Source organism: Camelina sativa, chromosome 3, assembly GCF_000633955.1.
Source record: "Camelina sativa cultivar DH55 chromosome 3, Cs, whole genome shotgun sequence".
Taxonomy (NCBI): domain Eukaryota; kingdom Viridiplantae; phylum Streptophyta; class Magnoliopsida; order Brassicales; family Brassicaceae; genus Camelina; species Camelina sativa.
The window spans coordinates 9732249-9745911 of NC_025687.1; the positions used below are offsets into that span (position 1 = coordinate 9732249).

Sequence of the window (13663 nt, forward strand, 5' to 3'; positions counted from 1 at the left end):
AAAAAAAAAAAAAAAACAGGTGAGCGAGCAACTCGCGGTAAGAATGTACGAACAAATGGCGACGCTCCAAGTGATGGATCACATCTTCTACGAAGCTCAACGTCAAGGAAGAATCTCGTTTTATATGACTTCTGTCGGAGAAGAAGCCATTAACATCGCTTCTGCAGCTGCTCTTAGTCCTGAAGACGTCGTGTTACCTCAGGTAAATTATTAAGACGTTGTGTTTGTTTCACACTAGTCATGTTTGGTTCGGTTTGTTTTAAACCGGGGATTTGGTACAGTACCGAGAGCCTGGAGTGCTTCTATGGCGTGGCTTTACATTAGAGGAGTTTGCGAATCAGTGTTTTGGTAACAAAGATGATTATGGCAAAGGCAGACAAATGCCGGTTCATTACGGCTCTAATCGTCATAATTACTTAACTATCTCCTCTCCTATAGCGTACGAATCTCTTTTTTTTTTTTTTTTTTTTTTAAAAAACAAAGCATTTGATTGTTTTGTTCTTTTGTGTTTTTAGCTGAATCTGTTTTGATTCATCAGCACGCAACTTCCTCAAGCTGCTGGAGTTGGTTACTCTTTGAAGATGGAGAAGAAAAATGCTTGTGCAGTAACATTCATCGGTGATGGTGGCACTAGCGAGGTTGATTAATAAGTCTTTAATTCTCATATCTCAGAAAAAGGATTAACATTTCAAGAGTTGAAATTTATATATTTTTGGGGTGTGGTGTTAAGGGAGATTTCCACGCAGGATTGAATTTTGTGGCGGTAATGGAAGCTCCGGTCGTGTTTATTTGTAGGAACAACGGTTGGGCCATCAGTACTCATACCTCAGAACAATTTCGAAGTATGAAACTAACTTTTTCCTCTGTTTCTTATTCATTATAATTCCTCTCTTTTAATATGAGCGAGCTAATGTGGTTTGGTAACAGGTGATGGAATTGTTGTGAAAGGTCAAGCTTACGGAATCCGAAGCATCCGTGTTGATGGTAACGATGCACTCGCGGTTTACAGTGCGGTACGCTCAGCTCGAGAAATGGCTGTAACAGAACAGAGACCTGTTCTCATCGAGGTAAAAAAACCATAATAAAGATTTGTCTACTCACAAGTCACAACTTTGACTTGGTGAAATGAGATTTTGTTGTGTTTCTGTTTTTGGCAGGCGATGACATATAGAGTAGGACATCATTCAACATCAGATGATTCAACTAAGTACAGGGCGGCCGATGAAATCCAGCACTGGAAAATGTCTAGAAACCCTGTGAATAGGTTCAAGAAATGGGTCGTGAATAACGGATGGTGGAGTGAGGAAGATGAATCCGAACTAAGATCTAACACAAGAAAACAGGTAAAAGATTCCTAGACCGCTACATTATATACGTTAAGGTTGATGAAGTGTTATGTTATTTAGCCGTTTTTGTGTGTTGTAGCTTCTCCAAGCGGTTCAAGCGGCCGAGAAGTGTGATAAACAACCATTGAAAGAGTTGTTTAACGATGTATATGATGTTAAGCCGAAGAATCTAGAAGAGCAAGAGCTTGGTTTAAAGGAACTAGTAGAGAGACAACCTCAAGATTATCCTCCTGGTTTTCATGTCTGAATCTAGACGAACTGTGAAGTTGGAAATCTCATTCTCATGTATTATGTTTCATGTATGTACACGAATCGAATATAAGCATTTGGAGTATCATGAAATGGCCTTGGGAATGTTAGTTTAGTCTAAAATAAACATCAATGGTCCGGCTGATCCGTAACCCGTTCGAACAGGCGTTAAGAGTTGGTGAGTAAAAGAGTATGACCCTTACCAAATGCATAATCTGAACATCTTTATAGATAAATAAAGTGTTATATGCTTTCATATACTGTATGTATGTTGGAGCTCTTCTAACCTTCAATTTTGAATGTTTTAACATAATTGACGATCAATTTGGATAATCAACCGACCGCATAGGAAAAAAAATAATTTTGGATGGGCTTGGTTATTAAAATGCTAACTAATTTAAGAAAGCTTCGTTAATCGTTTTTTTAAAACGTGCCTACCTATCCAAATGACATGTTCGTACCATAATCAAACAAGGAATTAAGTGATCTTATGTGTTATGTCTATCTTACAATTTAATTTATCAAAATATATATCTTTCAAATAAATATATAAATATATATATTTAAGTTACTAGATTAACCCAAATTGAGGAAATAATTGCTAAATTAATTCTTAAAATAAAAAGGTTAATTTAGTTATTTTCATGTCTAAAATACCTTTTAGTGCTTTGTTAAGAAGAACAAAAATACCATAATACCCTTAAGATTTTTTCCAGCGATTAGGAGAGAAATTTTTTTAAAATCTGTGGTATGTGGTGACAGAATTATTTGAATGTCACATGTTTTTTTTTAAAATGACAGATTTACTTTGGCAGATTTATTTTGGTTGACAGATTTAAGAAAATCAGTTGTGACAGTTTTTTTTTATGGCAGATTTTTATCCAAACGACAGACTTTTTTTAACGAGACAACAGACTTGTTATTATTTTTACCGGTTTGTTATAATTTGTGACCGATTTTTTTGTTTTAGTTATTACAGTTTTTTTTGATAAACTAAATATCTGTTGTAACGTGGCAGATTTTTTGGGGAAAAAAATTACTAGTTTGACGTTTATTGATAACAGATTTACATTAAGTTACAACAGATTTTAATAATTTTACCAATAATCTGCCGATAGATAGCAGATTTTTAATCAAAATTTAAAATTGCTCGTTTGACATACACTTTATAGCACGTTACGGCAGATTTATTTTATGTTGTGTCAGTTTTTTTTTTCCAAAAATCTGTCAATTGTTAACAGATTTATTTAAGGAAAATAAAAATTGCTAGAATGGCTTTACAAATTTGTTTAATGTTGTGACAGTTTTTTTTGTTTGGTCAACACATTTTATTTGGTTATGACAGTTTTTAAATTTGTATATAGTGACAGATTTTTGTTTGAACTATATAATGACAGACTTGTTTCATAAATACGTAGTTGCAGATTTTTTTTGAACTAAACATTGACAGACTTATTGTAGGTGTGACATACTTTTTATTTTAGTTTCCATTTATGCACGTAAACATTTAGTTTTTAGGGTTTTCCATAAGCGGTTTCCTATTTTTTCTCCATCTTTGGCACGACGCCGCACCATAAACTCCATTGAACATCGTTTTTTTCCTTTTGGGTTCACAGTCAATTATATCTCTCCTTTTCGATCTTCTAAACGAGTTTCTTTTTTTTGGGTTTGGCATGGATCACGTGATGGTGGTCTGTGGCAAATGGATCTCTGATGAAGTCAAGTGGTTGTTTGTTGTTGATAAGAAGAAAAGGGGTCGAATTCTAGACTATAACAACCAAATGAGTTACGATGACTGTATTCAATTGGTGTATGAAGATTATGGTTTGGATGAGAAAGTATATGATATTGGGTTGAGCTACAAGATTTCAAAGGTGTTATTACAAAAGTTACCAAGCGATACACCACCAGTATTTATCACCAATTCTCGACAGTTTCAGGGTTTTCTAAAGCAATTGAAGAGCGACACACTTCGACTTTGTGTTGAAGTGACGGCTAAAGTTAGGAGTGGATCGAAAAAAAGAGCCAGAGATGATAATGTTTTGGTTGAAGGAGATACTGAATTTGCTGTGGGAGACATTAGTAAAGAAGATTCAGAAGTTGACGACGATGAAAAAATGAGATTTGATTACTGTGATGATTCTGATGATGAAAATTTTAGCACTTATGGGATTGCACCAGAATAAGAAGAAAAACCTACTGCTATTTCACCAAATAAGAAGACAAGTTCAGATATATTCATTGAAGAACAAAAGGAAGATAATAATTATGCAAAGTTAGAGTTGTCTTCTCTTAATTTGGTTGTTGGTCAATGTTATGAAACGAAGAAGCATTTGGAGACAAGATTGCAAATACTAACCGTAGTAGAGAAGTTCAATTACTATAAATATAAATCGAACCCAAGGTTGCTAATTGTCAAGTGCTGGATAAAAGGTTGTAAGTGGAGGGTGAGAGCTACAACAGGAAAAGATTATCCAAAGTTCCATGTGCGTGTGTTTATTTCACAACATACATGTTCAGTGATTGAGCGTTCTTCACGTACCAAACAAGCAAATCATGAGATTCTAGGAGTGTTGTATAAGGATTTCGTTGGTGGAGTTGGGCCCAAGGTATTGCCAATGCATGTTGCAGAAGCGTTAAATAAACGCTTTCAGATCAAAGTACATTGCTTGGTTTATATTTAATATTTTTAACACAGTTTTAGTTTGTATAACGTTTTCGTTAATAATTCGTTTTGCACAGATGGAATACTGGAAGGCGTATCGGACACTACGACATGCTCGTCAATTGGTCAGGGGTAGTCCAGAGAGTGGTTATATGCAGCTAAATACTTACTTGTACATGTTAAAGAGGGCAAATCCATGAACATATACGCAGCTTGAACTTGATGATGCTGATAGATTTAAGTACTTGTTCCTAGCATATGGTGCAAGCTTGAATGGATTTCCTTTCATGAGGAAAGTGTTGGTTGTTGATAGTACATTTTTACAAGGAAAATACAAAGGACACTTCTGACGGCAACAACTCAAGATGGCAATTTTCAGATATTTCCAATAGCATGGGCCGTGGTTGATACCGAAAATGATGAATCATGGGACTGGTTTTACAAGCAACTCCGGTATGTGATACCAGATGACGAAGGTCGAGCCATAATTTTTGATAGGCACAAATCTATTGGAAAAGCAATTAAGGAGGTTTATCCGAAGTCTAGTAGGGGAATATGTACATACCATTTGTACAAAAATATTTTGGTTCGATTTAAAGGTCGGGAAGCATTTGGTTTGGTTAAGAAAGCTGTGAGTGCTTGCAGAGTAGTCGATTTTCAGTCCATTTTTGATCAGATTGAAGCTTTGAATCCTGCACTTCATGATTACCTTGTCCAAGCTGATGTGCGACTCTGAACACATGCAAATTTCCCTGGTAATAGGTACAACTTGCTTACTAGTAACATTGCAGAATCAATGAATAAGGTGATGTCACACGCTAGAAGTTATCATATTGTGGAATTGTTAGAAACAATTAGGTCCATGATGACTAGATGGTTTTCAGATCGGAGGAATGATGCATAAAAATGCCTACATCTCTAACTCGTGGTGTAGAGAAAATTCTACAGGTATATTTTCTCTTCTTATTGTCGTATATATTTTGTAATCATAACTTGTTGTTAAACAGAAGCGTTAATTTTATGCTGTTTTACAGAGTGGTGTAGAGTATGCTAAGCTACTTACTGTGCAAGATATAGATGCTAATCAAGTACAAGTTACAAGTGGATCATCTCTCCACGTTGTAAATTTGAAATATAGAAGGTGTACATGTCGCAGGTTTGACTTGGAGAAGTTGCCTTGTGCACATGCGACTGCGGCTTGTGAAAAAAGGAAAATATCTCGAATAAGAATGTGTCATCCTTATTTCCGTAGAAGCTACTTGTGTGATTCCTATGCAACTGCCATCATGCCAAGAGATTTTGGTACACCAGTTCCTGAACAAGTTGCAAGCAAGGTTGCTTTACCACCGATACCTAAAAACAAACCTCGAAGGCCAAATAATTCAAGAATGAAGTCTACTTTGGAGATTGCAATGAAAAGGAAAAAGCCAAGAAAACAATACACTTGTGGTAATTGCAATCAAGTAGGACATAATCGAAAGACATGTAATAACTAGAGTATTAAGTTCAGTTTGTTTTAGTTTTCGTTTTTGGTTTGCCCTTTGAAGACGATACATGGTTGGTAATTGCAATACACTTGTGGTGATTACAATACACTTGTGGTAATTGTTAATCTATCTTGATTTTGTTTTAAATTCAACTGGAATATTTTTTAGAGGAAAACATTATTTACATTGCATAATCTAAAAAAATGTTATCATACATGTTCACCACAAAAAAAAATGTAAACCCAAAAAAACAAAGACACGTTCACCACAAAAATAAAATGTAAACCCGAAAAACAAACTATCACTCACTCATCAATGAAGTGAGGGATTCATCAATGAGGTGAGATATTATAAAAGCTTTAGGTTGAGACAAATTGTTAGACTTATGTTGGCCAAGACCCTCACCAACTTCATCAAATATCTCACATGCAAGTTTTATCCAAATCGTCAGGATGTTCCTATCGCATGTCCCATTAATTTTTATCCCAAGGGCCAACCACTCAATGTACTTTAGAGCAAACACACCACAATCACCTGGATCTTCAGTCAATGGAACACCTTGTGTCACTCGTTTCACCTCTAGCATGGCATAGCTTTTCTTGCGAACCTGTGGAGGAATTGCTTGGCTTCACAATGCAGGGATCATTCGCCTAAGTGCAATGCATTCTTTCACCAAATCAGAATCTTTCACCAAGGATGGAATGCTAACATACACGTATATGGTTTTAGCTGGCAAGTCAATATCCAGAGCCACCCAATGATTTTGGTTGACAAAAAAGCAAGCGTATAAATGATCCACATGAATGTGCCACTTCTTGTTTGTCTGCGAGTCAACAGGAGCTGTACCGTTGAAGTGTTCCAAGTACATGGCTCTGAACAAGAAATTTCTTCGAGAAAGTGCAAACTGGTTGTAATCTTTCAATAGTGATGAAAGCATATCTTGATCCAAGAAGGCTATGCGAGGGTTAGGGTACTGAGAAGGATCACGAATGAACCTGTTGCGGAACATAGTCATGGCAGCGCCCATGTGCTACATTACAAGCAAATCCGCATTAGAATTGACCAATAACTACTCCACAATAAAATGCCAATAAAAGCCAAAAATATATACTTACAAAGTCTTTCAACCATCCATTATCAAAACTAGGCCAGTCCAATCTTGGTGTCATAATCTGCCAATAAAATCTAACATTTGGATTCCCAGTTTGCAAAGGTGCCTCCGTGTAAACATGATTACATCATAAGCCTAATGTGTACTAATAGGAAATAAAAAACATAATGTAAGTATCATAAGGATAATACTTACTGATCAAGCTTCAGGAAATCCATAAGTTTCTGTAACTTAGCATCTTCAGCTGGCTTAAGATGATCATTAGACACAATGGAAGGGATTATTCGTTTCACAGTAGAGTTACCAACATATGGATACTTTTGAGATTTCGCCAACTGCGGAACTCGTTTTGCTTGTGTCGTATCTCCATCTAATTTTAACGCCTCTCCAAGTCATGTCAATGTTGCATCAAGCCTTTTACTAATCAACTGTTGTTCAGGGTCATCCCATGTATCTTCTGAACTAGAAGCCATTTTTGTATCAAGAGCAACAACTTTGTCAGTAATATCTTCAAGTTCATCACCATCAGCAGCTGGCCTCTTTCCCTTCTCCTTTTCAACCTTTACGGCAGCTGGACATGCATTCTTGCGACCAAGTTTCTTTAAAACATCACCCACAAAGTTTTTCTGATGATCTTGAGTAAAATAATTCTGCTCACATAGAGGAAGATCAGCAGATATTTCTGTTTCTGACTTCTTCTTTTTATTACTCACAGTGTAAACCTTCTTCACCACTCGAGGGAATGGAAATTCATCTTTCGATGTCTCTTTCATCTCTACCATCCAAGACTGCAAAATTTGAAGAAGTTTTGAAAATCGTATTACAATATAGAAAAAAATAAACAAATGAAAATTAAATACCAAAATAAAACTTACTGGTTGATGACTATGAGCCTCATCCTCTTCATTGTTGTTTGAAGTCGAATCAATTGGTACATTAGTGGCTTTTGTTTCTTTCATTCCTTTCAAATCTACCTCCACCGTTTTAATCCTATCACTAAACTTCTCATCTAACACACCCATTCTCTTCTCCACATAACATTCGAATTTACCTTCTAATGCATTTATCCTACCCATTAAATTCTTCCCCATGTCGGTAATTGACTCATTCATTTTTTTTTTATCATCTTCCAAATATCCAACAAGCTTTTTCTCTCATCTACAACATCCTGCAATGATTTATTTGTTACTATATGTATGTAGTTTATAACTTATCAAACTTAGATGAAAGCTAATGAATAAATAACTAACCTCCATATGTTCCTTGCCTTTACTTTCCTTCTTGGTTACATCTTTTTCTCCTTCTTCATCAATGGAGTAACCAGCTTTCATTTTCAATTTCTTATCTCTCATTCGGCTCTCGCCATTCTCATTTTCTTTAGCTTTCCGTTTTTTTCTTCCCATGGTCACTGTTTTCCTAACTTTCCAGACATCTAAAGGTAAACAATTGTGGACAAGATCAATGATCAAGTTGTCTAGCGCCGGATCCTTCTCCATGTCGTCACTCCATTTAGGATACATATTTTCCTCCGACACATGAACCATGTGCTTTACACGCACCTACATACATCATAGAAAAAAAAATATTAGTGTTGCTAGTCACAACGGAAAAAAAAAAAACAGAGACAAATTATAAAACAAATGGTGCAGTAATTAATCTCAAAAACTAATTTGTCCATGTTTAGCCATCTCATTCTTTAAGAACTCATCAACCTTGATACCTTTCCGGGTTGATTGCCAATCAAGAAGTGGAATGCCAGTACCCGGAGACCTTCTCAACCCATATAATTCTCAAATGCCAGGAACACTTTCATACAACCAAATCAACAAAACATGCACACATCCTTGAACCGTGTAAGAGTCTTTATCTAAGTCAACAATCTTCACTGAATTAACTAGGCAACTAAAAGCCACTCGACCCCAAGGATATTTTTCAAAACCATCTGGATCAAAAACCCTTTTAGCACTTGAAAGAGGGATCCTAGAGCCATGATGTATGTCATGTACTGCAACAGATAATAACATTAGCCTACCAACCATCATCCTTTAGGGTTCAGACCATGTCTTGCTAAAATCCATAACCTTTTCCAACTTAGTATACTTTGGACCGTCTGAAGTTGTTGCAATCTTCATTTCGCTCCAAAATGGATGATGATCAACATCTACGTTCTCTGACGGGTCAATTGGATCACAGTTTAATTCCGTTATTTCAGAAAACTCACTTAGCGAAAATCTGATAGGTCTACCATCAATCAACGACCATATCTCATGCGAATTGTTGACTGCTAGCTGATGTGTAAGGATATAATGAACTTTTGCAGCAGACCAAGTGTATCCTATTTCAGCTAACTTAATAAATACTCCAAGAGATGATTCCTTGAACTTACCCCACACATCCAAGCCTAAACCCTCTTTCATTCTCCCAATTTTTGACAAAAAACAATTGTGGTTCATGCTCCTGTTTTGCAAGGGAGATCTTCCTTCTTCATAGAGGCGAGGAGGATATTTTGAGACTGTACTCGAGGATGCCATTCCTATACATATTGAAATTTAAACCATGAGACAATAAATATAATGATAGGATCATCTTCAAACACATTTAAAACCCATCACAAACAAAACATCTGTAAAATATTACACTAATCCAAGAAAACAATCTTAGAATTTTAGCCATCTGAAGAACAAACATATCCGATTATCAAACACAAGAATGAAAAAAAAACTGTCACTTTGGTAAAACAATCAAATAAATCTGTAGCTATAACAATCAACTTTCAAATCATTCACTCTCGAATTGAGGGCAAATTATTTTATCTAAACAAAGCCCATCAAATTAGATAAACTTCTTACCAGAAAAATGAAAATTGAAGCCACCGAAAATTGAAACCACTGAAAATTGAAGCCACCGATTGGTTTGAGGAGCACCGAAGCAATTGAGGAGCAAGATCTGCAACAAAACGAGATAATTCAACTAACTGTTTATCTAATAAATCAACATGACAAAAATCCACCACCACCCAAATCTAAATTGAACGGAAATAGCATGCAACACAAGATACCTACCGAATCAGACGAACAACAAACTCGGTCTCGGTTTTCTATGAATCATCGAATTGGGTTTTCAGTGAAATCGACAGAGGAGTTTCCGAGTTCAACAAAACAGAGTAGCGACGGCGATTAGGGTTCTTATTCCCCAAAGAAGGAAATTAGTTGCGATTAATCTTGTCCTTCGTCGGCGATTTAAAGAATTAAAGATAAAAGAGAAAGAACCGGAAAAAAAATTGCAGAAAAACGAAAAAGTGTTTGAATTCTAATATGATCGAGTATGATTTTTTTCCTTTTGTATTGTAGTCAATATATTCTTAAAATTAATTTCTGCAGACAGAATAATAATTTAGACTTTTCGGTATTTTTACTTAAATGGGGGGGTCAATCTAGTTCTAATTGTAGTTTGGGAGTTAATCTAGTTATTATACCTCATATTTGTGTCAAACTGGGTAAATCTCACTTTAAAAAATTATGATTAGATAATTGACAAGTAACTAAATAAATATTATAAAAAAATATTTAAGGTTTGGAAATTTTTGTTTTATAACAAAAAAAGAAGGAAATAATAAGAAAATCGGTGTGCATATTGCCATAAAAAGTCTTTTTATATATATAAAAAATAAAATACATTGAATAAAATATGATATGCTTATAATATCTGCCAATTGTTGAAACACTTATTAACATTTTCTGCCAATTGTTAGATTGAGTGTCTTTGGAAGTTATCCCAAAACTTCAAAATCTGGAGTGCGCATATAAACAATGAGTGGACTTCATTAGTTGCGGTTTCGATTTTTATCAAATGGTACTCTACACAACCAGTTGTCCAGTTTTAGTCGATCTCGACACACATTCACTTATTTACGCATCTCCTTCTTCTATTCTATTACACAAAGAATAAATAACACAACTCCATTGCCAAATCAATTCAGTTAAACCATTTGTTTCAATCTTTTTTTCTTAAGTAATATTCTCTTGTTAAGTATGTAATCATCATTTATATTTAATATAATACTTAGTTCTAAGATTAAAGTTTAAAACATGTGAGTAATTTGGCTTTGGATACTATTAAAAAGCTAAACAATGAACAAATTTATTTGCCAGTTACTATAATACAAGTGGCAGCTTACGCGTCACGAAGCTTTTTCCCACACGTTTCTCTCTTTCCCTTTCCCATTTTTATCGAAACTTTTTTTTTTTTTGTTAAAGTCGAAACTTTTTTTTTCTTGTTTCATTTATTTGTTTCTTCTCTTTGTTACTAGCATCTTCTTTCTGGAGATTTATTATAGCTCTGCGTTAATTACTTCGATAGAGGGAAACAAAACAACTGAACAAAACCCAGAAAGAGAGACGAAGAAACTAGTTCAAAGGTATGATCTTTAAAGCCCAAAGTTGTGATTTTTTTTTCTTTTCCTTCTGAAGAGGTTTATGTGTTTACATACTTGAAATAAAAAAATTGGAGTTTAAGTTCTTCGATTTCTAGAAAAGTATAGAAACCAGAGCAAACTCTGTTTCCCCTGATAATTGAAAAGCTTGTCTTTTTTTTTTTTTTTTAATCTTTCATACACAGTGCTTTTATCGTCTTTCGAGGTTTGTAAAAATGGCAGATATATTTACTCTCTCTCCTCCTTATTTCTTATCTCTCTCATAATCTTCTTTGTGGTGATAGGATCAAGGTCACCGCTTCGTTATTAAAAGATAAAGATGGTGATGGTTGGAGAAGAAACATCATCCATGGAAGTTGACCAGTGTTTTCTTAAGATGAAGATGGAAGGGGTTTCGATCAAAGAGTGGAAAGACATCCCTGTGGAGCTTCTGATAAGGATTCTTTCTCTTGTTGATGATCGTAATGTCATTGTTGCTTCTGGTGTTTGCTCTGGCTGGAGAGATGCTATCTCTCTTGGCCTCACTCGCCTCTGTCTCTCTTGGTAAATTCCTCTCTCTCTCCTTTAATCCCTTTACTTTGTGTTGGTGTTTTGGATTTAAATTTGGAGTTGAACTGAGTGTGCAGAGTCTTGATTTCATCTTGTGGTTTAAGGTTATGCTGGTTTATTGTCTGGTTTTTTTGTAAAGATCAGATCTTTTTTGTTTTGAGGAACATTTTATTCAGTTGTTGATGGTAATTTGGATATATAGAAAAAATTGAGAAAGCTGCTTAACATGTTGATGAACCCTTTAATATGATAGATCAGGTTTCATTAGGAGATAAAACTAAGCTCTTTAATCCAGAGGAATAGTCTGAAGATGACCACTCTTGAATGTTTGAAACACTTGAAGCTTGTTCTTGTCATTGTCAGTGTATTTTCACGTTTAATCTTTTCTCTGATGTTTTTTCTTATCTCTAATCAGGTGCAACAACAACATGAACAGATTGGTTCTTTCTCTTGCTCCCAAGGTCGCAAAGCTGCAGACTTTAATACTGCGGCAGGACAAACCACAGCTAGAGGACAATGCAGTGGAGGCCATAGCAAATCACTGCCATGAGCTACAAGAGCTTGATCTCAGCAAAAGTTTGAGACTTACCGATCGTTCCCTCTATGCACTTGCTCATGGTTGTCCTGACCTCACAAAACTCAACCTTAGCGGATGCACTTCATTCAGCGACACTGCTATTGCGTATCTGACCAGATTCTGCAGAAAGCTTAAAGTTTTGAATCTCTGCGGATGTGTCAATGCTGTATCTGACTATGCTTTGGAGGTGAATATTTGTTTCTTAATGTTCTCTCTCAATATGGTTTTGCTTCAATGGTCATAAGAGTGGTAGAGTTGAAGACTTTGTTCATCTTGATTTGTGCAGGCTATTGGGAATAACTGCAATCAGATGCAGTCACTAAATTTGGGATGGTGTGAGAATATCAGTGATGAAGGGGTAATGAGTTTAGCGTATGGCTGCCCAGATCTCAGGACCCTTGACCTTTGTGGATGTGTTCTAATTACAGGTATTTCACATAGTTAAGCTTACTCGAAGTTAAGACCTTTGGTATTTCCTCTGTATCGCACTTTGATTCGATATTTGCATTGAACTAAACAAGACTAGAAACTAGGTGTTATATTGATGGACTCAGAAAACTCTTGACTTTGAATCCTTAAAAGTGTGTAATCAGTAATCCAATCCGGTTTTGTTATGTAATATTTTGCAGATGAGAGTGTGGTAGCTCTAGCAGACTGGTGTGTCCACTTGAGGTCACTGGGGTTATACTACTGCAGAAACATAACTGACAGGGCGATGTACTCACTTGCTCAAAGTGGGGTAAAGAACAAACCGGGTTCATGGAAATCGGTTAAGAAAGGCAAATACGATGAGGAAGGATTGAGAAGTCTCAACATTAGCCAATGCACTGCCCTTACACCTTCAGCGGTTCAAGCTGTTTGCGATACCTTCCCTGCTCTTCACACATGTTCTGGAAGGCATTCACTTGTCATGAGCGGTTGTCTGAACTTGACATCTGTGCACTGTGCTTGTATCCTTCAGGCTCATCGCGCACACAACCCGGTTCCTCATCCGGCTCACTAAAACAGAAGACTAGATAGGTTGTATATAGAAGCTATCATGTTGAGATGTGATTAGTATTATTATAAACTAAGTAGCTTTTCAAGGTGAATGTGAAACCTTATGGAGCTTTTGAGTTCTTTCTTTGTCTTGAAAGATATTTTGGTGCTATGTTCATTAAGACCTCTTTGTTACTACTTATTAGTGAAATAAGAGTCTTCTCTTAGATGGTTAAAAAGATCCATATCAGCCAATAATCATAATCTTT

General features: G+C 35.7%; 5 protein-coding genes and 1 long non-coding RNA gene across 6 annotated transcripts in view; 3 read left to right on the top strand and 3 right to left on the bottom strand.

Annotated features, from left to right (window-relative positions):
- LOC104776259 (2-oxoisovalerate dehydrogenase subunit alpha 1, mitochondrial-like) overlaps positions 1 to 1759 on the top strand; it is a 3824-nt gene extending 2065 nt beyond the window's left edge. The window contains exons 3-9 of the mRNA XM_010500295.2: positions 20 to 202; positions 282 to 439; positions 539 to 638; positions 731 to 842; positions 928 to 1067; positions 1158 to 1343; positions 1426 to 1759. Coding sequence (XP_010498597.1) covers positions 20 to 202; positions 282 to 439; positions 539 to 638; positions 731 to 842; positions 928 to 1067; positions 1158 to 1343; positions 1426 to 1593 — 1047 coding nt within the window. The 3' untranslated portion in view covers positions 1594 to 1759. The remainder of the gene's footprint in view (positions 1 to 19; positions 203 to 281; positions 440 to 538; positions 639 to 730; positions 843 to 927; positions 1068 to 1157; positions 1344 to 1425) is intronic.
- On the top strand, positions 5167 to 5756 carry LOC104778808. The gene is made up of 2 exons (XM_010503239.1): positions 5167 to 5208; positions 5295 to 5756. Exons 1-2 carry the CDS (start codon positions 5167 to 5169, stop codon positions 5754 to 5756), a joined length of 504 nt encoding a protein of 167 aa, XP_010501541.1.
- LOC104776261 lies at positions 6014 to 7224 on the bottom strand. Its single transcript, XM_019243584.1, has 2 exons — positions 6863 to 7224; positions 6014 to 6777 (listed from the first exon to the last, which is right to left on the bottom strand). The coding sequence occupies exons 1-2, from the start codon at positions 6914 to 6916 to the stop codon at positions 6376 to 6378; spliced, it is 456 nt and encodes a 151-aa protein (XP_019099129.1). The 5' UTR covers positions 6917 to 7224; the 3' UTR covers positions 6014 to 6375.
- LOC109125245 lies at positions 7217 to 8201 on the bottom strand. The gene is made up of 3 exons (XM_019243583.1): positions 8109 to 8201; positions 7734 to 8026; positions 7217 to 7646 (listed from the first exon to the last, which is right to left on the bottom strand). Exons 2-3 carry the CDS (start codon positions 7968 to 7970, stop codon positions 7251 to 7253), a joined length of 633 nt encoding a protein of 210 aa, XP_019099128.1. The 5' UTR covers positions 7971 to 8026; positions 8109 to 8201; the 3' UTR covers positions 7217 to 7250.
- Positions 8844 to 10130, bottom strand: LOC104776262. Its single transcript, XR_002037494.1, has 3 exons — positions 9921 to 10130; positions 9708 to 9804; positions 8844 to 9391 (listed from the first exon to the last, which is right to left on the bottom strand). It is a non-coding gene; the product is annotated as an uncharacterized LOC104776262 (long non-coding RNA).
- LOC104776263 (F-box protein SKP2A-like) lies at positions 11108 to 13621 on the top strand. Its single transcript, XM_010500297.2, has 5 exons — positions 11108 to 11275; positions 11575 to 11833; positions 12255 to 12603; positions 12703 to 12844; positions 13046 to 13621. The coding sequence occupies exons 2-5, from the start codon at positions 11610 to 11612 to the stop codon at positions 13417 to 13419; spliced, it is 1089 nt and encodes a 362-aa protein (XP_010498599.1). The 5' UTR covers positions 11108 to 11275; positions 11575 to 11609; the 3' UTR covers positions 13420 to 13621.